General features: G+C 37.7%; 1 protein-coding gene across 4 annotated transcripts in view; it reads left to right on the top strand.

Moving 5' to 3' along the window:
* Nucleotides 1–27,263, top strand: part of LOC115217548 — a 129,915-nt gene that overhangs the window by 54,707 nt on the left and 47,945 nt on the right. Inside the window, exon 1 of one of the 4 annotated variants that reach the window (XM_036507393.1) lies at nucleotides 6,259–6,612. The exons of 2 other annotated variants lie outside the window; for them this stretch is intronic. In XM_036507393.1, coding sequence (XP_036363286.1) covers nucleotides 6,351–6,612 — 262 coding nt within the window. In that variant the 5' untranslated portion in view covers nucleotides 6,259–6,350. Of the gene's footprint in view, nucleotides 1–6,258; nucleotides 6,613–14,057; nucleotides 14,626–27,263 lie in introns of those variants that run through there. One more of the 4 variants, XM_029787278.2, reaches the window with a different exon arrangement.

Here is a 27,263-nt window from a genome sequence, read left to right as displayed (position 1 = left end):
TCTCTCTCTCCCTTTCTCTTTCTCTCTCTCCCTTCCTCTTTCTCCCTCCCTTCCTCTTTCCCCTCCCTACCCCCTCTTTCTCCCTGCCTCTTTTTCTCTTTCTCTCTGCCTCTTTCTCTCTTTCACTCTGCCTCTTTCTCTCCTTCTCTCCAAGCTCTGATTCTTGTAATTTTCTCCTTGTTGCTTAAAATCTTTCTTGTCAATTATTTGCAATTAAATAAAGTTTGTGTTAATTATACTTCAAACGAGAGCAGTTAAGATTGCCAAGACACTAAAGCACTGAACCAAATTAATGTTTTGTATTTAGTTTCTCTCTGTACTTCCGAATTGAAATCTTGGTAAGCAGAATCAATAGAACATCAGACAAAATACCTAGTGGTATTTAGTTAGACCTTTATCTTCTGAGTTCAAATCCCAGTGAGAACAAACTTTTGCTTTTCATTCTTCCAGGGTTAATAAAATAATGTACCAGTCAAGTATTTGAGTTGATTCATCTTCTCATAATGTGTTCTAAATGTGAATGGAAGTATAACAGGAGAAAATGATAACCTAAGGGATTTTAATGAAATATGTCATCATCATCATCATCATCAACATTATTATTTTTATGTTGGTTTTACATGCTACCATGGGTTAGATGGATCATTATGGGTCAAAGCAGTTCTTTCCTCCTAAAATGGTTAGATGACTGTATCTTGTCACGCATCTCAGTTTCTGGCATGGTTCCTTTGGCTGGATACTCTTTGTAACACCAACCACTTTACAGAGTGTATTGAATGCAATTTAACATGATACCAGCACTAGAGAGGTTGTGAAGCTCTAGGTAAGACACAAAAGTCTTTATATTTCATCATAACACCAGCACTGGTAAAGTTACTTTGAAATACTAGTTTACTGGTGTATTGGACACTAGGAAATTTCCTACATTAAGTATAATGCCTCTAATATAACTGTTGCTGGGTTAATTATTTGCAGTCATTATGCTAATTATTGATGTCTGAAGAATATGCTTTTCAAATAGAATTGAAACATATCTCTGGTTGTCTCCCGTGTGTGCCAAATTCATACTGAAATAATATTGGTCATTGAGCTAACATTTTAATCTCTTAAGATGTAATTAACTTGCCATTGATTTTATTATGTTTGATATAATCAAGTTTACCTCTTCTTCACAAAACAGCTATGCTGCTACCAAGGCCAAAAGAAGAAAAAAAAAATAAATAAAAAGGCTGTATGTTTGCAGCAATGGCCAAGTGGCAGTTTAATATCTAGAATTGACATTTTTTTACCCAACAACTTGCACTTAGTCACACAAAAAAAAAAAAAAAATCTACAAACGCCAATCCTAGCTTCTATAATTTTCAAGTCATTTAACCTTCATTTCATTACATATGTCTGGAAACGCTTGGATGTGTGTCTGGTCTCAACAAGCAGTCAATCTCTGTAACACTACCAACTGCTGACCTATCACAAATCTCCCTTAAATAACACTCTACTACAGGAATGTTTAATATTTCTTTGTTCCACTTTAGAAATATATACATATATATATATATATATATATATACATATATATATATATATATATAAACAATATAAAAATACAAGTGCACTTAATTTTAAAAGCATATTTTCAAGTTAAAAATTTAAGGAAAAAGGGAAAAAAACTATTGTTAGCCTTACTGTATGTTCTGGCATACAGGTAAAATTTTGTAAATGAAAATTTACAATAAAAAAAAAGGTAGATTGAATTATTTAAGAAGTTCTTTTTGGAGGACCAAAACTGCCATGTGAAATGCTGTAAGATTTGGAAAGATAGCAAACAATACACTACATCATCTTGTCTACTGGAAAACATTATTTTTAATCGTTCTTGTGTTTGACAGAATTATGAATAACATGTTTTTCAAGACACCTTTAAATTAATGCAGATTTTCTAAAACCTTAACCCCTTAGTGTTCAGATTACTCTGCTTTTTTACTCAAATTGTTTTGACTTAATTACGCATTATCTTATAGCTTTGAGGTTTCAATGATGAGATTGCTTATTTTTAGAATCTTAGTGTGGGTTAGGTGTGAGAGGTTAGATGCAACCAATTTGAATGTAAAACATAAAATATTTGGGCTGGATTTGGCTGGTTTAAATGTGAAAAGGCTAAATTATATTTTCAGCAATCCACAGTGCACCTAAACATCTCTTGTACACACATGTGTGCTGTAATCACCATGTAGGAACCTTTCATTACCATCCTAAAAAACATAAAGATACATTAGATGATGTAACTCTTGGTTCACCATGTCTAATAAAAATGATACGTGGTTCTGTCTTGGATATTTTTGATTATAGATCCTCTCTATCGGGGCCAATATGGGGATAAATAAACAACCACATCTTAAGTGTAATAATGAGTTGTTGATGGTCACTTTGTTTACGTCCTTGAGATGGTATTATGTATAGGAAAACACCGAGGGAAGTGTTTAATGCAAGGTGTAAAAGTCTAGACACAATATTGGGGATTGAGAGGAAGAGAAGAAAGATGAGTTGAAGGCTTGAGTGGAAATGGTACCAGATAGATCAGTTCTGAGTAGAGGTCACTGTAGAAGTGGTAGTTGAAGTAGAGTTAGGTGTTGGTAAAAGAAACCCCAACAAAGCATGAAAGTGGATTAAATCAACTATTGTACTTCATGACAAACTATAAGCTTCAGGCTGATCAAAGACTTGTGAGTGGATTTGGTAGACAGGAACTAAAAGTAGCTTGTTGTGTGTGTGTGAAGACACTTGGCTTCGGTTCATGATTGTAAGGTTGTGAGTTCAGTTCCTAGTCGTGCATTGTGTCCTTGAGCAAGACACTTTATTTCATATTATTCTAGTCCACTCAACTGGAAAAGGTGAACTGTATCTGTAATTTGAAGGGTCAGCCTTGTCATATTCTGTGTCATGCTGACTCTCCTGGAGAACTACATTAAATATACATGAGTCTGTTGGGTGCTCAGCCACTTGCATATTAATTTCATGGGCAGGCAATTCCATTGATCAGGTTGGCTAAACACTTGTCGTAGCCGACAGAGTGCCAGTTGTGTGTGTGTGTGTGTGTGTGCGCGCACACGTGTGTTTGTGTGTGTGCTTGTTTCTCATTTTCTGGTCTTCACATCATAGTTACAAAATGATTATTGCTGTTATACAATTGGTGTCATTCATTTCCAATATTCTGCAAACCACATCTGGCTATGGGGAAATATTACCTTGCATGGAAACAGATGAGTTAGCAACAGGAAATGTATCCAGCTGTGGAATATCTGCCTCAATAAACTCCTTCTGATCCATGTATGCACAGAAAAGTGGACATTAAAATGATGATGTGATACAATTTCTGTACTGTTTGTAATCACAGTATAAGCAATAAACTTTAATCCTTTAGAGAGATTACTCTGTCAAATGTAATGCTTTTTTATTCCCATTGTTTTGAATTAATCATCATCATCATCATCATCATCATTTAGCGTCCGTTGTAGTATCAAAATTTTGATGATGTAGTTGTTTGTTTTTAGAATAACATTGTAGGGTAGGTATGAGAGTCCAGATCTGGCCAGTTTTAGCATAAAGCAGGCAGAATATTTCAGCTGGATATGGCCATTTTAAATGCTAATGAGTTAGGTGACCAGCAACACCTTTTGTCTCCTTGGAATGTAACAAAATGTATATGGAACTTGGAGTTAGGACAAGCAAGTGGAATGAAATTCCCCAACAAAGAATTGATTTTGTATCGTAGACTTGGCTCTCCCGGATCTTACCTTCATTTTACAGTGCTTCGACTATCGTTCCATGGTGACTTTTGCCATTATAACAAAGAGAATTTGTTGTGTATCAGTATAGTTGGTTACTGTAAGAGATGGAAAATATTTCGGATTATGTAACTTTTTGATTGTGTATGGTGTTGATGTAAAGGTCTTAGTTGAAGATTACACTCTGCTGAAGGCTCCATATCCTGAAGCTTCATCTTTTTCCATTCCTACTGGAAAGTGAACTTCTTGATCGGCAATAAACTCTCCTAGATTTACCATTTTTCATTGTTACTGATGCCAGACCAATTTATTCAGTGCTAATTTTGCCCTTGACAGTATTTAGTATAGAACTTAGAAGTTTCATAAAATAATGCCTTATGTTTAAACAAGAATGTTTATATAACTAATTACACATTTTATACATTTTATATCTCTCAGTATGTCACTGGTGCTTATTAGTTCTATTATGTTGTGTTAGTGTATTTGTATGTTTGTGTATAGTAATGTTAGAGTATGTGTTTGTTCAGGAACTGGAAAAAAGAGAAAGGGGGAGAAGAAAAGAGTGATAGATAGATTAGATAGATAGATAACATAACATATGCTGCTGCTGAGAGGGAGAGGGACAGTGAAAAAAAAACATACATTATCACTGACCAAAAAAGAGAGAAAGATAGAGTTTATACTGTTACTGAGAGAGTAAGAGAAAGAAGAGATATACTGCTACTGTTTGAGTAGATTCACAACAACAAGCAGACAAGTAGATGAGGTACTGTGTTCATATCACCAAATCAAAAGAGCAGATAATATATCACATGATAAATAGAATGGAAAAGGAAACAATGTTTTGCTTGTTTTTAGTTGTTCTTTAACCCCCAGGTTAGCTCTGGTCAAGCTGACCTATGATGATTTTTTTTGGCATTATGTATATAGTATATAGGACTACATTATTGTGTGTGATCTTTTCTTAGACTTAAGGGTGTAATTTGAGGGAGATTTGGCTGCTATTTCTTACAGGTTGAATGACTACGTAGATGTAATTATGTTGGCTCTCCACACTAGCATAGCTAGAGTGTGTGCCGTCTGGGGTAGCCCTTCTGTTTGCTGCCCCCCCGGATCCCACGAAAAAGACATTGCCTACAACAGACCCAAAAGTGCCACCCGGGGCAGACCGATCCTATCCCCCCCCCCCGCAAGCTACACTAGTGGCTCCCCATTTTAGGTATAATTTTGTGTTATACTTCCATTTTGGTATGAACTGGCAGAATTGTTTGCATGCCAGTCAAATTGTTTCGTGACATTTTTTTCTGGTTATATGTCCTGAGTTCAAATTCTACCATGGTTAACTTTGCTTTTCATCCTTTCAGGGTCAATAAAATAGGAACCAGTTGAGCACTGGGGTGGGATGGGGTGGGGGTCAATGTAATTGACATGCCATATTCCCCAAAACTTCAGCCCTTGTGCCTGTAATAGAAAGGAAAATTATAATTTTTATCTTTGTTTTTCATCTATCATCTTTTACTTGTTTCAGCCATTGGACTTTGACTATGTTGTATCACCTTGTGAAGGTGTGTGGTTTAGTGTTTAGGGTATTTGGTTCATGATTGTAAGGTTGTGAGTTCAATTCCTGGCAATGAGAAATGTCCTTGAGCAAGACACTTTTTTTCATGTTGCTCCAGTCCACTCAGCTGGCAAAAATGAGTTGTACCTGTATTTCAAAGAGCCAGCCTTGCCACACTCTGTGTCATGCTGAATATCCCTGAGAACTACATTAAGAGTACACATGTCTGTGGAGTACTCAGCCACATGAACATTAATTTCATAAGCAGGCTGTTCTGTTGATCGGATCAACTGGTACCCTTATCATAACCAATGGAGTGCCAGAAATGTATCCAACACTTTGAAGGATTTTAGTTGAACAAATCAACTTCTGTACTTTATTTTTTTTAAAGCCTGTACTTATACTATTTGTCTCTTGTCGAACTGCTAAATTATGGGAACATAAACAAATCAACAATGTTTGTCAAGTAATGGGTGGGACAAACACTGACATAAAAGACTCACGCTCCCACATGCAATCAATCTCAATTTCAATATAATTGTTATCACTGTTATTACACAACACTCCCCTTTAACACTGTGCATGCAGACACAAGCACATACATGAGTGGATACTGAAAAGTTCCTGGCTTTGGGTAAAAGAAAATACAGGAGGATCAGTTAATTGTGATTTTATTCAACATATTTCCTTTTCAGATTCACACACTTATTGCAGTGGTCCTTCAGTTTTTCTAATCCCTGTTAAAGAAATTAGAAGGTTGGGCCTCTAACCAGGCCTTTTGGGATACCCTTAAAACCAGGAACTTCTCTGCAACCCCTTGTGTGTATATGTGTGTATACGCGCACACTCACACACACACAAGAGGATGCTGAAAAGTTCCTGGCTTTAAGAGTGAAAGAAAATGCAGGCGGCTTGGTTAATTGTGATTTTATTTAACATATTCCCTTCTCAGATTCACACACTTATTACAGCGGTCCTTTGATTTTTCTAAGCCCTGTAAAAGAACTCGGATGGTTGGCCTTCGAACCAGGCTTTTCATGATAACCTTAAAGCCAGGAACTTTTCATCATTCCCTTGTATATATCCCCACTATTACACTAAACAGTTTTATACCAATAAGGTACACTCATTTTTATATTCTTAACAAACTCCTTGTTACATACCTTGGTTATATAATTTTATTTACCTGTAACACACCAAATTACTTCCCCAGGATGCATAATTTTACTTACATGGGGACATATTGCAACCAGTCATGGGTACACACGGGCCGTAAGTACATCACCATTGTTGTTGTCATCATCATCATCATTGTTTTAATCTCCACCTTTCCTTGCCTGTATCTGTTGGAGAGAATTTTGTTGAGATGGATTTTCTATGGCTGGATGCCTTTCCTGTTGTTAACCCTCACTTATTGTATAATATTTCCCTATAATCAGATACGTTTTGATGTAAGATGAATGACGGACACTATTCGCATGATGGCAGTACTCATTTACAACTAACATGTGAGGTCAAGGCAATGTGACAGTAGCATGCATGTGTGTACGCACACACACACACATGTACACATACATTTCATCTTTTAATGTACCTTGCTGGGATTAGTTGGAATGCACACACACAGTGGGCTTCTTTTTGTTTCTGTCTACCATATCCACTCACAAGGCTCTGGTTGGCACAAGGCTACAGCAGAAGACTCTTGCCCAAGGTGCCGCACAATGAAATTAAACCCGGAATCATGTGGTTGGAAAGTAAGCTTCTTATTACACAGCCACACCTGTGCTTACGTGATTTTTATTTCGGAATGTTTAGTTACGTGCCTTAAATACACCTTTGTACTTACCTTTGGTATATCTTTTATATATTTCTGTACTCAGGGCCTATGAGAAGTCATGTTCAAGTGATACAACAGTCTAGGGTCTGAAGAACCAAAGAAGGATCCATTACAATTTGCTAAACCCCTCCCTAGAAAAAAGCTCAGTACCTTTGAATTTTGAGAGGATCCCCTCATCCTTGGGCCTGAGAGTAGTAGATGCCCCGGAGAACCTATTTTACTTCTTTATGTCAGAATTTTTCAAAGTGAATTCCAAGGAACCCCAGAGTAAAAATATAAATATTTACACACAGATAAGTGAAATATGTAAGAGGGGTTTCTGAGCAACCCCTCTCTTCATCTATCTGTATCTGAATATTTATCTTCCTCTAAACCAGTGGTTCTCAACAGGGGTCAGTATGACCTCTAGGAGTTCGTATAGGATTTGCGAGTGGGGCTGTACAAACAAAATAGTAAATTGGGTATCTACAGTGGTATTTTAAGGGGTCATGAAAAAATGTTTTAAATGTATTTAATGCAAGAAACAGCAGAGTTTCTGGCCTCAGAAGAATGTTCTCTCAGAGAGCATTGTCATAAACCCAAGTGAATGTGTGAGAAACACAATAGGAATTTTGAAAGAAGTATCTATAAAACTAGTTTTTAAACATTGAATGGCCATGGGGGTCCACCAGAATAAAATAATGATGAAAGGGGCCCATAAATAGAAAATGATTGAAACCACTGTTCTTTGTGCTCAAGTGTGTGTGGTGTGGGGAGTGTGTTTATTGCTGTTTTGTTATTTGTTGATATTTGGATTGGTTAGTGGGTGGGAGAGTGGGTTGTTTACAGTGTTGAAAATGATGATGAGAAACCTTGATGGTTATGTATATTTAACAGAATAACTGAAAAACAAACACTCGAATAATACAAACATACAGAATGAGGGGAACACGTGCAGGTGAATGTCTCATTAGTAAGATATCACATTTAAAAATTGTTATTTATTGTCAAGCTGCTTCTTGACATGAAACTCACTTATTTTTCTATATACCTACAAAACAAATGTGTTCAGTATGTGTGTGTGTGTGCGTGCGTGTGTGTGAGTGTGCGTGTGTGTGTGTGTGCACAAACATGTATGCATGTGTATGTATATCTATTTATCTGTGTTTGTATGTGTGTTTGTATATATATATATATATATAAAATATGTGTGAGTGGTAGGGGTGTTGACCTGGCAGAGTTTTAGAGTTCATAAAGTACTTTGCCTTATTTGCAGTATGTTTTGGTCCTGAGTTCAAATAATGCCATTTCCTGATAATAAACCCTGCCCCCACCCACCAAAACCTAATAACAGTGAAGATGGGCTTGGGATGTCTTTAAACTAGTGCCCAAGTTTGTCAGCTGACACTGTCAATGCCAGCATATTTTCCCTCTTTCTTTCTCTCTCACCCACATACAGATGCATGCACACATAAGGTGCCATGTACTCAATGAACTAGCACTCTCTCTTTTCCTTTCTGTTTCTCTCTCCCTCCCTCAATCTGTGTGTGTGTGTATATATATATATATATATACACACATATATTGGGTCATCCCATAAATAATGCGGGGGGGGGGGTATATTTCTTTTATTTTTCAAAATTAAGATAACAAAGTTCTTTTTTAATCCAAGATATACTCTCCTTCATTTTCTACAATGATCTTCCATCTATCTGGTAGACTTGCAAGGCCCCACTTCCAAAATTCACTTGTCCGTAATGAAAAATACTCCTCCAGTACTCTTCTGATCTCACCTACAGAATTCATATTTTTTCTGTCCAAATGATTTTGAAGACTGCAGAATATATGGTAATCGGATGAGGTAATGTCCAGTGAATATGGTATGTGGGGCATTGTTTCCCATTCAAACTGCTCCAGCTTTTGGAATGTCATCCTTGCTGTATGTGGCCGAATATTATCCTAATGGAAGAACACCTTTCATCTTGAAACCAAAGATGGTCATTTTTCTTGTAGTGCTGGCTTTAGCCGCTTGAGCTGCTTGCAGTATATCTCCTTTGTTATTGTTTGATTTGGGTTTAAAAGTTCAAAGTGAACTAAACCTTTCTTTAGTCTAGGGCACTGGTGCTTCCCTTTTCCTTACTCACTGTCTCCAGCGCTTGACATTTTTATAGAGAACCCATTTTTTGTCACCAGTCACTATTTAATTAAAAAAAGGGTTCATTCATGAGACGTGACAGCAAAGAACCTACGTTCATTCTCTGCATGCAATTAGACTTGGAAAGTTTGTGAGGAACCCATTAACTCAATTTGTTGACTTTTCCGATGGCATGCAGGTGTCGATGAATGGTTGACTGACCAAATCCAAGCTTCTTTGCTAGTTCCTCAACAGTTACAATGGGATTTTGTTCCACCAGGGTTTGCAGGATGTCCTTGTCGAGCTTTTCAGATCTTCCAGGATAAGGCTCATCTTCTAGGCTGTAGTTTCCAGCTCAGAATTTCTGGAACCACCGTTGACACTGGCTTAAGCTTATTGTCTGATCTCCATATTCTGCATTAATATTCCTCACACTTTCAGTTCTATTGTTGCCCTTATTGAACTCATAAAGCAAAATATGCCAAATATGCTCCTTTTCACTTCCATTATAGCTTCGAAAAAATAACTAAAAATCAAACTGCACTCTTCAAAATGTGCACTAAGAATAAGCAGGCTTTCTTAATGGTAATGTTTTCCTCCCTTGTCTCTCTATAATGCCTGTGTATTGGAAGCAAACTTGTGATTTATACTGTCTCACTTGAATATTTTTCTATGATAACAAAATTTTTTGCTCAGTATCCTGAGCTTGTGTTTTAAAGAAACATGCCTTCTCTCAAGAACTTAGTGTGCAGTGTCACTGTAGAGTTTTGTTGTTTTTTATTTGCATAATAAATAAATATTGTGATAATAAATAGATAATTGTGAAGGTGCATGGCTCAGTGGTTAGAGCGTCGAGCTTACGATCGTGAGGTTGTGAGCTGAGTGTTGTGTTCTTGAGCAAGACACTTTATTTCACGTTGCTCTAGTTCACTCAGCCGTAGAAATGAGTTACAACGTCACAGGTGCCAAGCTGTATCTGCCTTTGCCTTTCCCTTGGATAACACTGGTGGCGTGGAGAGGGGAGGCCGGTATGCATGAGTGACTGCTGGTCTTCCATAAAACAACCTTGCCTGGACTTGTGCCTGGGAGGGTAACTTTCTAGGTGTAATCCCATGGTCAGTTATGACCGAAGAGGGTCTCAGATTTGCATAAGATGTAATAGGTGAAGTGAAAGCTCATTATTCCATTTACATTTTATTATCATGATTAATCATTCAGTATGGTGGCAAAGATTGTTGATGTTTCTTCAAGTTTTGTTTCCCAATTTAATTAGCACCTGTTTCATCAGTGTTTTTTAGAGTAATAACAGCTGTATATATGAAGTTATTACTTGTCCAGTAATTACCATCACAAGATTCCATGTGCTCTCTATCAACATCATCAATAGCTTTCAACATGAGAGTAGTAAGTTTTTTTTGTCTTTTAATCTTAAGAATGACCTGTCGCTAAACGACAGCTTCGAGAAACTGAAAAAAGGTGTTTAGGAACTATGATTTCAAAATGTTCTTAAATATATATTCCTCTGCCGTTTCAAAAATCAATTACTTGTGGAGATATATGAATTTCATGATAACGGCAACTGTTTGTTATATTCGACCACTTTTTGCCTCTCTCGTGGAACTATCACTGTCTACCACTTCATCTCATCTCTCTAACTCCCTTTATCTGTTTGTTATTCTTTTACGTATGCAGTAGCATCAGAGGTTCTCAATTTCAACAGGATACCGTAAACAACCCGTTCATCCATTCACCCATCAACCAAACAATAAACAGCCGCTCCTCTTATGCGTGTACACACACACACACACAGTTTGTTTTTACCGGTCGAAGGTAGGTTGTTTATCAAACACAATAATAATACTTCGTTCCCCAGACACAACAATAATAATAGTAATCGTAATTGTTTCAAATTTTGGTACAAGGCCAGCAGTTATAAGTGTTAGTCAATTACATCGACCTCAGTACTCAACTGGTACTTATTGGCTTTTGGTAGGGAGGGGGGAAGTCTTGCCGATGAAAGCAAAGTCGACCACGGCGGAATTTGAACTCAGAACGTAAAGACGGACGAAATGCTGCCAAGCGTTTTGTCCGGTGTGTTAATGTATCTGTGGAGCAGAGGTTCTCAAACTTTTGGGACCACCGCCTTCTCATAGCCACATTATACCCTCAGCGCCCCCACCCTTATTATTATGTATAAATAAATATTTTATATTTTACTAATTTATATATACTATGAATCATTTGGTAGGTATTTAATATAATATATAATTTGTATACAATACTATGATAAAATAAATTCATAGCGTCACCCAATTCACTGCCTTCCTCTCTATACTTCCTTTTTCTCTACCCCTCACCATCGCCTCCTTAGACACCAGCACCCACCTGGACCTTCTCAACACCCACCGCGGGGCGGTAGCGCCCACTTTGAGAGGTGTAGAGAAACAATCGTTCCTTTCCTTTCTGTGTGTGTGTGTTTGTGTGTGTGTGTTTGTGTGTGTGTGTGTGAGAGAGAGAGAGAGAGAGAGAGAGAGAAAGAGAGTGTGTATATTCTTTTACTTGTTTCAATCATTTGACTGCGGCCATGCTGGAGCAGCGCCTTTAGTCGAGCTAATCGACCCCAGGACTTATTCTTTGTAAGCCTAGTACTTATTCTATCGGTCGTTTTGCCAAACCGCTAAGTTACGGGGACGTAAACACACCAGCGTCGGTTGTCAAGCGATGTTGGGGGTGGGGTGGGGGACAAAAACAGACACACAAACATATATATACATATATACGATGGGCTTCTTTCAGTTTCCGTCTACCAAATCCACTCACAACGCTTTGGTCGGCCCGAGGCTATAGTAGAAGACACTTGCCCAAGGTGCCACGCAGTGGGACTGAACCCGGAACCATATATATATATATATATATATTATATATATATATATATATATATATATTATATATATATATATATATATATATATATGTGATCTCTTTCAACATGTGATCTCTTGAGCACCACCAGCAAAAATATTTTTTCCTCTGTCTTCCCTTCTTGGGATCTTTCCTTCTCCTTGTTTCCGACGAAGAGCTCCGCTCGAAACGTTAAACCCTCCTTCCCTTCTTTCCTGAGCGTCAATAATACTTTAATTGTTCCACGTCCTCGCGTTGCTGTTTTTTTCTCTTTTTTTCTGTGTTTTCTTGTTTGGATTAACTATATATATAATGTAAGATCCAAAGATCGAGGTGTAGGAAAAAGGTGAGCTTCAAGCAATCTGTAGAAAAAATGAAAAACAACTTTCAGGAACAATAGTGGTTCATCGGGGCGGGAGGTTGTGGATTTTTTCCTTACAGAAGTACGATAAACTGAAGAAAGTGATTTTATATTACACGGTAGGCAGCCTGGTTGTTAGGTATGCAAATAAAGATATAAAAGTTAAGTTAATGTGTGGTTAAGTAGCTTGCTTACCAACCACATGGGACCAGGTTCAGTCCCACTGCGTGGCACCTTGGGCAAGTGTCTTCTACTTTAGCCTCAGACCGACCAAAGCCTTGTGAGTGGATTTGGTAGACAGAAACTGAAAGAAGCTCGTTGTATGTATGTATGTATGTATGTATGTATGTATGTATGTATGTATGTATGTATGTATGTTTGAATGTATGTATATATATATATATATATGTGTGTGTGTGTGTGTGTGTGTGTGTGTGTGTGTGTGCATGTATATGTTTGTGTATCCGTGTTTGTCCCCCAACATCGCTTGACAACCGATGGTGGTGTGTTTACGTCCCCGTAACTTAGCGGTTCGGCCAAAGACACCGATAGAATAAGTACTAGGCTTACAAAGAATAAATCCTGGGGTTGATGTGCTCGACTAAAGGTGGTGCTCCAGCATGGCCACAGTCAAAAGAGTAAAAAAATATTTCTATACCTGTTCGCATCAGCCAAACAATAAACAGTCGCTCTTCTTATGCGAAGCGCATTGTGACCAGCGATGTATAACAACATCCGATAGTCTGGTTAATACTGTGGTACATACATACATATATATATGCGTGTGTGTGTGTGTGTGTGTTGTGTGTGTGTGTGCATGTATATGTTTGTGTATCCGTGTTTGTCCCCCAACATCGCTTGACAACCGATGGTGGTGTGTTTACGTCCCCGTAACTTAGCGGTTCGGCCAAAGACACCGATAGAATAAGTACTAGGCTTACAAAGAATAAATCCTGGGGTTGATGTGCTCGACTAAAGGTGGTGCTCCAGCATGGCCACAGTCAAAAGAGTAAAAGAATATTTCTATACCTGTTCGCATCAGCCAAACAATAAACAGTCGCTCTTCTTATGCGAAGCGCATTGTGACCAGCGATGTATAACAACATCCGATAGTCTGGTTAATACTGTGGTACATACATACATATATATATGCGTGTGTGTGTGTGTGTGTGTGTGTATATATATATGTGTGTGATGTGTGTGTGTATTCAGTATTTAATGTCAACACTCTCTCCACCGCCATCACTACCCTGCAACTAATCCCCTCCCTTGTCCTACCAATGTCGTACTTATTTCTCTGTCCTATACATCTCTACCCATTTTGGTGGAGGGAGCAAGTGAAAAATAACCATCTATTTTTCTACTGCATCTCTCACCCTCAGTCGCACCAGCACTCACACATGCTCGCACATGTTTGTGTGTATATATGTCAGTATGTGTGTTTGTATGTCAGCGTGTGTATGTGTGTCTATGTGTGTCAGTGTGTATGTTTCTGTGTACTATTAGTGTAAACGTCTCACTCACACAGAGCGAGTATGCTGTATAGCTATTTCATATCAACTTCATCGTAACCGCAAAGGACGGGTAAGCCTCGTGTACCTTTAAGTCTCCCGACCCCCATATGGGGTTTTCTGCCTCGTTGTTAACAATAACTGTTTATTAATTACTGATTGTACAAAAACACTGAAATGATCGTTCATTAACCAACTTATAATTGATAAAAAAAAAAAAAACAATTTATTGAAGCCACTTCAAACTTATTGGTTAGATAAATAACTAGTAAGCTTCATTGATAATTCACTAATTACTCATATCAGCTATGGCTAAGACCAATATTATTTATACTCGTCACTCATTCTAAGATTGTTTATAATTTGTTGTAACCGTCGGAAAAAAACAAACAAACGAAAACAATAATAATAATAATCGCAACGGAGCGTAGTCATCCACTTAAGAAACTGGATCAAAAGTTGTTATTCTCAAGACTAAACTGTCCGTGGAGTATTTACACTTGATTGTCTTAAATATTTGTCATGTTGGTGAAAACAGACGAGCCTTTATTAAGGAATTCCGGTGGGTAAATTTAAATATATATATATATGTATATGAAATTTATTTTACAAATTAGGGAGTATATGAAACGGGGAAATGTGTCAAAGAAAAACACTACCTTATATCGAAGGACAAGGTTTATTTTTGTTCACTTTGTTTGCTTTCATAAACATAAACACACATATACCATAATTTAATGTCTGCTAGTATGTATATATATGTGTTTGTTTGTATGTGTGTGTCTGTATATATATATATATATATATATATATATATATATATATTATATATATATATATATATATATATATATATATAGACACGTCTAGTATGTGCTAAAAGGGGAACAGGTTATATTTTTGTGAATAAGCGCAACTTTTTTTTTTTTACTTTGACCTGATTTCATCGAAACACTTATAAAGATGTTTGGGGTTCTTTCTTCTTTTTTTACATTTCCCCTATTCTTTGCGAAAACGTCCGTTCTTTTGTATTTATTTGTAAACACTGAAATGTATTGTTACCACTTTATATATTATCTTTTAAGAATTCCTCCTACCCCACACCTCTACACACACACACACACACATATATATTTCTTTCACTTGTTCTTTGGACTGCGGCTATGCTGGGGCACTGCCTTGAAGCGTTTAGTCGAGCAAATACTCCTGTATTCATATTTAAGCCTGGTACTTATTCAGTCTGGCTATTTTGTCGAACCTCTAAGTTATAGGGACGTAAACAAACCAGGACCGATTGTCAAGCAGTGGTCACACAGACATGTGTACATATATCTGTGTGTATGCATGTATAAATATTTGTGTGTATGTATATATATATGTGTATATATGTGTGTATATATGTATATGTGTGTATATATGTATATGTGTGTATATATATGTATATATATATATATGTGTATGTATATATATATATATAGATATGACTTGCTTCTTTCAGTTTTCGTCACCCAAAGAAGGTTTTGGTTGACTCGGCGGTATAGTAGAAGACTCGTGCCCAAGTTGCCGTGCAATGGGTTTGAACCCGAAACCACATGGTTGGGAAGCAAGCTTCACACGTCGCTGCTATGTGTATGCATGTCGTTATTTGGTTCTTTTAACTTTTGTAGGTAGTTGACTAACCCCTCAAGTGTTCATTCTTTTAACGTGGGCTAGGTTTGAACCAATTCACGCATTTAGTTCGGGTGTCTGCTGTCTCAGGTACCCTGATAGTGTTTGTCGTTGTTAGGAACCAAAAAGAGGGGCTTTTATGTTGTTGACCGATCTGCTAAAAATGGCAACAAAATCTCTCTCAAACCATACCATGTCTTAAAAATGTAGTCCACTGGATAATGTGGTCCTATGAGAACTCAGTTTAGCTACTAGATCGCTCCGAAACTCCGAGAATCAAAAAACGGGCCCATAACTACCTGCTGGATCCATTCCTTTTATTCCTGTCCCCAGAGTGTTACACTTTACCAAATTTCTTACGAAGCTCTCACCCCATGCGCGCGGTTCTTGCATTTGTTTTGCTAGATTCTTGATGCGAAATCTTGTATTAAAATAGGTAGTGTATCTTGGTAGGGTCATTTTGTCAATGCGTGTGTTCTGTTGACAAGATGTCTAGATAAAACAGATTCAGATATAATTGGTGTGTGTGTGTGTAGATATATACATATGCATACGAGTGAGTGGACAAACAAAAGGTTTGGTTGTATGCCTGACGAAATTCGCTTTATTTCGTGAGCCTACGAAACTTACGGCTGAATAGAGCTAAGACAAGCTGATCATATCTCTTTTTTACTCTTTTACTTGTTTCAGTCATTTGACTGTGGCCATGCTGGAGCACCGCCTTTAGTCGAGCAAATTGACCCTAGCACTTATTGTTTGTAGACCTAGTACTTATTCTATCAGCCTCTTTTGCCGAACTGCTAAGTTACAGGGACATAAACACACCAGCATCGGTGGTCAAGGGATGTTGAGGGTACAAACACAGACACACAAGCGTATACACACACACACATTATATATATATATATACGAAGGGCTTCTTTCAGTTTTCGTCTACCAAATCCACTCACAAGGGTTTGGTTGGCCCGAGGCTATAGTAGAAGACACTTGCCCAAGGTGCCATGCAGTGGGACTGAACCTGGAACCATGTGCTGGAGCATTTTTTTTTATCACAGGTCTGTTGACTTAATTTTGTTCTTGGGTTTAGACAGTACACCATGTTATTTAACAGCTTTACCCCCACATCAATAATCAAAACAGTGAATTTCATCAGTTTAAGTACTGAGCATGGAGACGAGAAATTTCAAATTTCTTTTCTCTCCATGGCAGCATTATGTAAACTTATTGATCTTGTCTGTATAATATTTGTTGATATAAACCACTACAAGTTCCTTTAGAGTTATTTAAAAAAAATAAACATTGCATAGGTAAGTCAACAAGATTGAAATAGCAGCCTAAATCTCACCCGGACACACTGTACTGCCCCATTGAAGGAAAATATATTTTAGATGTTGACTTTATATATCTTTGTAAAAAAGTGAGATGGTTAATGCTGGAACATTGTGGACCCAAAGGTTTACCTAGCCAGGAGCTCAACAGCAACACACACACAACAACAAAATCCATCCACAGGAGAACCTCTACCAGGGTCATTCAATGGGATGAAAATATCAGTCAGATTTTTCTGAAACCACACTCTGCTGTCTTGAAAATGGAAGGATGCATTGGATATACTGATTTAAGAGATGTGATGGTAACAGCTGGGACATTTTTGAACATATGTCTAGCTGTTGGTCTGGGACTGGTGTGAAGGTAAACAACAGTCACAATAACCATGAAAACACCAAAAAAAAATGAAACACTGAAAAACAAAATAACAGGAACTTGTGATGCTGCATGGCCCAAACGCTGATAGTTGAACCGATATACGAATGTATGTATGTGTGTGTGTGCATGCGTAAATGATGCAATAAGCTTTTAATAGTCTTGAGAAAACCTAATTCTACCAGTGGTGTTTGTCCCACTTTTAACGAGTCTTCTAAACTTTACAGTTAGCTTGGTGTCAGAATGAAAACAGTTCTCCCTAGCTGGGAATACAAACAGTAGATGTAACCATGAGACAGACTGTATTAGTTTTGGTATGTATGTCTAATTGAAAATGATGACTCCTCTAAGCATCTTCATTCAGAACAATTTCAATACGTTTGTTGCATTTTGTAGGTCTGAGGGCCCAATTATCCCTGTGATTATCATTAAGTGTTACAGAACAAAATTTTCAATTAGTATATATTTTTTTATAGAAAAAGCTCAGCTGCCTTGTCTCTTAAATTCTCACATTGTTTATCACCACCCAAATCTAGCTTTTGGGACTTTTGACATTTCAAAAAGTTTGTCTGTAGGTCACATGATATCTCTGTTGTGATGTGTGTACTGGTAGGCAAGGGATGATGGTGTACTTTGTTGGATGAAATAAAACTAGGAAAAAGTAGTTATAATAGTTGTCGATGGACTTGTCTTCCCTCTCCTTAAACAATGGAACAGTCCTCCTTCCCCATCCAGAAGCCAATGAGCAAATATAATTATTTGGCAGGGAACCCAAACCAGTGTCTTAGCAATCATTATTGTCGTCATGGTTGTCTAGGCCAAAATCAACCCTAATTAAGCAGTCAAATATGTATCCTTACCATGATCATCTGATTCTTTTCCATTTTTTATCTTGCGCTATATCATCCCTTTGAAGGTGTATGGCCTAGTGGTTAAGGTATTTGACTTGCCATCATGGGTTCAATTCCTGGACTGGGCAGCTCATTCTGTTCTTGAACAAGGCACTTCATTTAATGTTATTCTTATCTATTTAGTTGCAAATGAGTACCAGCTGAATGCTGGTATAGACCCTCCCCTCTCTCACTCTCTTATTCCAGCCTGGCTGTATTGTTGGGTCATGGTCAACATGGAGGGCCAAGAAGGTATCTGTGTCTGTCTGTAACTACATAGGACCCTAAAACAATTAGTAAAAGCATGTTAAAATGCTATCAGGTCATACTCTTGATTGACAGCTGGTTGTTCTGTACTTGTTTGTTAGCTAATGTGTGCCTGCATTTTTCTTTTTTAAATTAGTAGGATATGATTTGAGGGAAATTTGGCTGCTATTTTTAGCAAATGAACGAACTATGAAGAACACTCTTTTAGTATTAGGGTGAATTGTAAGAGCATGAGAATCTCTGTACTGAGAAAAATAACGAATCATTGATTTTACTAACTCATAGGCCTGTAACCTACTATTTGGGTTTTAAGGATTAAAATAGTTTCCTTTAATTTTAAGGATTAAAATTGTTTTAGCCATTTTGATACCAACCCCTTGAAACTGCTCTTGATTGTATGATACAAACTTCCTATTTTAAAATGGTCTAAATCAAAAATTCCATTAATATATCTTGTTCCATTAAGGTGGTGAGCTGGCAGAATTGTTAGCATGCTGGGCAAAATTCTTAGTGGCATTTCATCTGTCTTTATGTTCTGAGTTCAAATACTGCCAAGGCCAACTTTGCCTTCCAATCTTTCATGATTTATAAAGTAAGTACTGTTTGAGTATTGGGGTTGTTGAAATTGATATACCCACTTCCCTGAAACTGCTGGCCTTTTGCCAAAATTTGAAACCAATATTTCTTGTTCATTAAAATTTCTTAGTGTTTCTTCCAGACACCAGCTCAATAATCACTAAGTTATTTTTACTAAATTCTTCGTTGTTTTCAAAATCAATTTAAACAAAGGCAGTGTCAATTTCTGGACTGGGCTCTGTGTTGTGTTCTTGAGCAAGACACTTTTCATTCAGCTGTAGAAAGTTGTGGCATCACTGGTGCCAAGCTGTATCAGCCTTTGCCTTTCCCTTGGATAACATCTGTGGCACCGAGAGGGAGGCTGGTTTGCTTGGGCGACTGCTGGTCTTCCATAAACAACCTTCCCCAGACTTTTACCTCGGAGCGTAACCTTCTAGGTGCAGTCCTATGGTCATTCATGAACGAAGGAGTCTTTACTCATGGTTATGAAAAGCTTAAAATTTTACATGGATTTTTAGTGACTTCATCAGTGGGCACTTTCAAATTTGACTGCAGGTGATCTTTCACCCCAAAAGCAAAGAGTTTCCCTTTCTAAATACAGTGGCTTCTTTGTTGGTATGTTTACTATTAATTTGTTAATAATTGCAAATGCTTCTCAGTTCAGTCATGGGGTATTTTTCTAATTTTACATGAATAAAATATTTTTTATTTCATAATGAAATACAATCCTGGATTTAAATATAAGCTAAATAAGCCAGTTTAGAGTCTTACAATCCATAGAGGGCTTCAAAATACTTAAAAGGCTTTATTTGTTTGCAGTTTTCTTTTAGATCTTCTGTTGTATTATTTTGTAACAAAGTACCTCCAAGCTTTCTATGACTTTCAGGATCTCAGTATGTTTAAATCTGGCATCATAGTGAGACAGCATAACTTTTGAGTTTAGCAAAAAAAAAAAAACCCCAAAAAAGACATTAAACCACACTCAGTGGTGAGGCTCCAATTTGAGCCTTCAGGAATTTCGTGGTGTATAGAGTTGCACCTTAAGCACCACTACTCCAAGCTTGCTCCAGTCCTAAGTGGTAGTATCTGTTAAGGAACCCGACTATGGGTAAAATAGAAGGTTTTATGACTTATTTATACAGGATGTGAAAAAGGGTTGGCCCTCTAGCATGTCACAGTGACCCACTGATATATGAACATGCCCTCATGTTACGTGAAACAGTTGCCTGTCTGAGAGTTAAATAGATCCTGTGCTTTAAGGGTAAGCTTGGGAGAGCAGGAAACTAAGAGAATAAATTGTTAATAAATCAGAAGCAAGCAACAGAAAACTTGTATCTTTCTCTAGAAAACTTATGAATATTCAGACTTTGGCATGAAAGGTTGTAATTGTCAATACCTGTGAAACAGATGTGGCACATGAATATTTGTGTATGTTCATACATACATATTCATTTATTTGTTCCAGTCATTCGACTGCAGCCATGCTGGAGCACCACCTTTAGTTGAACAAATCGACCCCAGAACTTAATCTTTGTAAGTCTAGTGGTCTCCTTTGCTGAACCGCTAAGTTACAGGGATGTAAACACACCAACATCAATTGTTAAGCGATGGGGGCGGGAGACACATACAGACACATACACACCCACACATATACATACAACAGTTTTCTTTCAGTTTCCATCTACCAAATCCACTCACAAGACTTTGGTCACCCTGAGGCTATAGTAGAAGACACTTGCCCAAAGAGTCAAAATAGAACTGAACCCAGAACCATGTGGTTGGGAAGCAAGCTTCTTATTTCTTTGTTGCACACAAGGGGCTAAACATAGAGGGGACAAACAAGGACAGACAAAGGGATTTAGTTGATTACATTGACCCCAGTGTGTAACTGGTACTTATTTAATTGACCCCGAAAGGATGAAAGGCTAAGTCGACCTCAGTAGAATTTGAACTCAGAACATAGTGGCTGACGAAATACTGCTAAGCATTTCACCCGGCATGCTAACGTTTCTACCAGCTCGCCGACAGCGAGCGTCTTACCACACAGTCACGCCTGCACCTATCTATTACTTGTTTCAGTTACTAGGGTTTGGCCATGCTAGACTACTGCTTTCAAGAAAGTTCAGTGAATAAATCAAGCCCAGTATTTTAGGCAAAAAAGCTTAAATTTCATGCATAGATGATAATTTCTTTATTTTTAACAACTGTTTCATTAAGAATAAGTTTATTCCTTATGAAACAGCTGAATTGTGTAGTCCTAGATATATTATGTCAGGAAAAAAAATAGTGAGGATGGTTGGTCATGGGTTGAAAGCCTTTGATCATAGTTTTGTTCAGTCATGCTTGAAATGGAGCCAAATAACAACAACAACAACAACAACAAAACTGCCACAACAGCTCTACTACTGCAGCTGTTATACAATATGATTGTCTAAGTATTTAGTCACACTTGTTGTCTTCTATTTTTTACTTATTTAAGTCATTGGAATGTGACCATGCTAGAGCACTGCTCTGAAGGGTTTAGTCAAACAAATTGGCTCCAGGACTTATTTTAAACCTAGTACTTATTTTATTGGTTTCTTTTGCTGAATTGCTAAGTTGCAGGCTATAAACACACCAACACCAGTTGTCAGGCAATGATGACACACACGGTGGGCTTCTTTCAGTTTCCATCTTTGAAATTCACTTGCAAGGCTTTAGTTGGCCCAGGGTTATAGTAGAAGGCACTTGTTCAAAGTGCTGTGCAGTGGGATTGAACCAAAGACTACATGGTCGGGAAGCAAACTTCTTGTCCATGCCTGCACCCATAGTAACCAATTTATTTTAGTACAACTCTCTGTCTTGTCATTAAGCAATTATCACGTGCCGAAATATTTTGTATAAATATCAATGTCGTTTGGTAGTCATTTGCTGCCTTTTTTAAGAAACAATCTCAGTACTATACATAGTAATTTTGGAAATTTCTGTGCTATTTGATATTGCATCTCAGCTTTCTTATAATTATTCAATCCAACTTAATACAGTAATGCTAACACAATTTAATGTCATCGTAATAATCGTCTGTGTATCTTGCTAACTCAATATATGCCATATAAAAGCATGTTGCTGCAGTTTTTGTCTGAGAGAAAATCTCTTCATAGACATGATGTATTAAATGCACAATATATTGAGTTTTTTAAGGTATTCTGTGGTATCTGGGGATGTATTATTCACTGTTTCTTATGTATCAAGGCTGGAACTTAGTTCAGGCATGTGACAAATGTTTTTATTTATGCTCCCTTTACAAGCCTAGCCAGTCTCATGGGCCCGGTTTCCTGGTGTCTGTGGCGTATGTGTTCCCCCCAGCTGGATGGGACACCAGTCCATCGCAGCGTTACTCAAGAAACAGGAAGAGAGAGTGAGAGAGAGTTGGGGGCAAAAGAGTACAACAGGGGTCGCCACCACCCCCTGCTGGAGCCTCATGGAGCTTTAGGTGTTTTCAATCAATAAACACACACAATGCTCGGTCTGGGAATCAAAACCGCGATGCTCTGACTGCGAGTCCACTGCCCTAACCACTGGGCCATTGCGTTTCCACACAAATGGGTATATATTATTGAATAAGCCCCAAGAGGGATGAAACATGCCTAATGTTCCCATGAGTCACTGTTGTGAAAATGTTCATTTTGATTTGATATATGTTATGTTTTTAACATAACACATATCAAGATAGTCCATCAAATAAAACCCTTGGCAGCCTTTCCATGGTGTATGATGTCATCAATCATCATCAAATTTTAATGTCCATTTTCCATGCTGACTTGGGTTGGACATCTTGACAGGAACAGGCAAGGCCAGGGGCAGCACCAAGTTCCATAGTCTGTTTTGGCTTGATTTCTACAGTTGGATGCCCTTCCTAACACCAAGCACTATACAGTGTGTACTGAATGCTTTTTACGTGGCACCATCACCAGTGCCTTTTTATGTGACACCAGCACCCACACCAATGTTTTTTTACATTACACCTTGGTTTTAGGATATCAATTTTGTTCTTGAGTACAGCAATGCACCACATATCTTGGTCCTCTGTCAGCACCTTTGTAAAGTTCAGTGTTTGAGGTCAGCCTTCAGTACTTTGTCCCTTGTCTTCCTGGGTCTCCCTCTTCCACACTTTCCCTCTACTTTAAGTGACCAGCACTTTAAATGAACGATAAGTATATTTATATAATATGCAATTGGTTGTTTTATTTTAGTGCTGCTGCATTTGTGTTCACTGAATCTTTTTACAGCTCATGGGACACTCTGCAAAATCAATGATTCTAGTATTTACTGTTCCTTATGTATTCAAGTACAAATTTCATTCAGGCATATGTAACAAATGGGTACACGTTATTGATAAACCTCAAGAAGTGTGAAATATTTCTGATATTCACATGACTCACTACTGAAATGATCTTTGTTTCACTTCAATATATATATATATATGTGTGTGTGTGGAGGCGCAATGGCCCAGTGGTTAGGGCAGCAGACTCGTGGCTGGAGGACCGTGGTTTCAATTCCCAGACCGGGCGTTGTGTGTGTTTATTGAGCGAAAACACCTAAAAGCTCCAGTAGGCTCCAGCAGGGGATGGTGGCAACCCCTGTTGTACTCTTTCACCACAACTTTCTCTCACTCTCTCTTCCTGTTTCTTGAGGAATGCTGTGATGGACTGGCGTCCCATCCAGCTGGGGGGAACACATACGCCACAGAAACTGGGAAACTGGGCCCATGAGCCTGGCTAGGCTTGAAAAGGGCAACATTTATTGTTTTTACATATATATATATATATATATATATATATAATTAGTGAATGGAAGAAATGGAGTTGAACGAAGATTGTACAGAATTCCTTTTATTACATTCTACACATGTTTCAAAGGCCAAAATTTTCCAAATTCTGATTAAATAAGGATACCATATTGCAGCTTTCTCTTCAGGAAAAACCAGGAATTACGTTGTCAGAACAAAACAAAACAGAGGCGCAGCAAAGCAATTCGACAAGCAGGCCACAGACGAACACACGAACACAGAATTTTTTCAGCCGCCTGACAGGCTTTTTTCAGCAGTGCTCATTATCTAGCGCCCCTCGCCAACATACGGCCGCGCACACATAGGCTAGTATACACATACATGCTTTTAGGTAGGTTTTGTCTCGCCCCTAAAAAATACACCCTGTATTCTTAAAATATTCAGAACATTAGTTTTGGTCACACAGAACATCTCCACACCCCTTGTTCTCATTAATTCCTCACCTACTAGATTTGACCGCGGCCTGACCTGTAATTATTCCAACGGACCTTTTGTCGGCCCCCACCAACCCCCCGATTTCAACGTACATTGATAAACAGTTTACCCATGGGCTCTTAGGGAGCGTCCTCGTTCGAATTGCTTTGCTGCGCCTCTGTTTTGTTTTGTTCTGACAACGTAATTCCTGGTTTTTCCTGAAGAGAAAGCTGCAATATGGTATCCTTATTTAATCAGAATTTGGAAAATTTTGGCCTTTGAAGCATGTGTAGAATGTAATAAAAGGAATTCTGTACAATCTTCGTTCAACTCCATTTCTTCCATTCACTAATTATATTAAACTTCAATTATCCGCACCAACGCACGGTTGCAACACCAAATGGTCTTATCTCCAACCGTGTTTTTTTCTGCTGTGATTTTTGCTACCTAGGTATCGGTTAAACTTTTGAATAATCTGTAACAAGAAAATTCATCTTTCCATTTCAACAAACACACATATATATATATATATATATATATATATATATATCTTACTGGCACCTGTGCTGGTTGCATGTATAAAAGGATTCGAGCGAGGTCATTGCCAGTACCTCCTGACTGGCCCCCGTGCCGGTGGCACGTAAAAAGCACCCACTACACTCTCGGAGTGGTTGGCATTAGGAAGGGCATCCAGCTGTAGAAACTCTGCCAAATCAAGACTGGAGCCTGGTGCAGCCATCTGGCTCGCCAGCCCTCAGTCAAAATGTCCAACCCATGGAAAGCGGACGTTAAACGATGATGATGATGATGATGATATATAATGTGTGTATGTGTTGTATTTTTAACACATTACATTTACAAAGAGATCTCTCAGATAAAATTCTCAGCAACATCAGATGGCTGTTTTATTTTTACGTTGTTTCAGTTATGTTCCCAGAGTTTAATGTCACTGTATTTAATTTTTAACAATTTCAACAAAAATGAGTCTCGTTAAATTAATTAAAAGAAAAAGAGAGGATAAAAATGCTTTAGCTAGCTTGCCTTTGCAATAAAGATTTAATGTGTAGCAATAGCTAGAAATATCACAATCATTTTGTTTTATCAGCAACTATCATCCAACATTATGCTATCATTATGTCATTATTTATCCATCATATACTTCTATTTGACTATCATCTCATCGGTAAAGCAGAGGCTATTTAACAACCACAGTAACAAAAACAAGAATTCTCGCTGTGCTCCAATTTACACCAATAATTTCCTTCATAGGAATATTTAGGTGAACTCTTGGTGTCACTGTTCTAAATTCTGTCAAAACAAAGATTAGATTCTAACTGAACTGTTTTGTAATGTTCAAAAGCAACACTATATTGGTACATATTGGTGACATGGTACATACTGTATTTCAGAGGATGCTCTCAGATTTTGGAATTGTAATTTTAGGAAATAATAAAAGCATTTTATACTCACCAAAGATTGAGTGTGTAGCATTGGCTGGAAATATCATACAAGCATTTTGTTTTATCAGCAACTATCATCCAACATTATGCTATCATTATGTCTTTATTTATCCATCATTTACATCTATTTTACTATCATCTCATCAGTAAAGCTTACATGCAGTCAGACATAATTAGCAGACAAACCAGTGCCATGCGCATTGTTGAGTGAAATCTATTTCTTTACTACCCACAAGGGGCTAAACACAGAGAGGACAAACAAGGACAGACAAACGGATTAAGTCAATTATATCGACCCCAGTATGCAACTGGTACTTAATTTATTAAATCGACCCCAGTGCATAACTGGTACTTAATTTATTGACTCTGAAAGGATGAAAGGCAAAGTTGTCCTTGGTGGAATTTGAACTCAGAACGTAACGGCAGACGAAATACGGCTACGCATTTCGCCTGGCATGCTAACGGTTCTGCCAGCTCGCCACCTATTTTGTTGAGTGAAATCATCACACAATGGTCACCTACCTGGTGGTTTGCTGCTGAGTATTATTGTATTATACAGCACTGTGCTCTTTGTTTTAACTGCCCTGTGATTATATATGCAACATACTTTTCTACTCTAGGCACAAGGCCTGAATTTTTAGGGAGGGGGCTAGTCGATTAAATTGACCCCAGTACACGACTGGTACTTAATTTATCGACCCTGAAAGGATGAAAGGCAAAGTCGACCTCAGCGGAATTTGAACTCAGAATGTAACAGCAGACGAAATACCGCTAAGCATTTCGCCTGGTGTGCTAACGTTTCTGCCAGCCTGGAAGAAATGTCTCTGAGCATTTCATCTGGTGTGGTAACAATTCTGCCAGCTCGCTGCTTTTCAATATATGCAACATACTGTGGTGATTATACTATTGTTAATCGGTACTAAAAATGGCTTCCTACACCAGTGAAGGCCTAGTGGCAAATGAGCAAAGTTCTGGACACTCTTCTGTGAACAAAATGGAAAATTCCATGTTCATTGAGACAAGAAACTAACCGTTCACTATTTCTCAATAGATGATCCAGCTGCACCATTGCCATTAGTAAACAAATAGCACTACAACAAAAGCAGTGCAACTCCAGAAGAATTTTAAAAAGGCTATTTTTTAATATTTACTGAGTAATTGTAATCATATTTATATCAACAATATTAGTTAAATCAAATGTTTTATAATATAAAAAATGTTATTAATTGCTAAGTAATGAAATAACATTCTTTGTAAGGAGCGGATTTCAGTTAATCCAAAGGAAATGACAGCAGCAACTTTTCAGATATCATGATTGAAGACCTATTAATTTTTAAGGTACAAAACTGTGTCTTCTATGCCACAAAATACACTTTGTGTAAGATATCATCTT

Source organism: Octopus sinensis, linkage group LG11 (assembly GCF_006345805.1).
Source record: "Octopus sinensis linkage group LG11, ASM634580v1, whole genome shotgun sequence".
Classification (NCBI taxonomy): Eukaryota; Metazoa; Mollusca; class Cephalopoda; order Octopoda; family Octopodidae; genus Octopus; species Octopus sinensis.
Note: the sequence above shows the minus strand (reverse complement) of the source record. Positions and strands in the feature narration are given on the sequence as shown.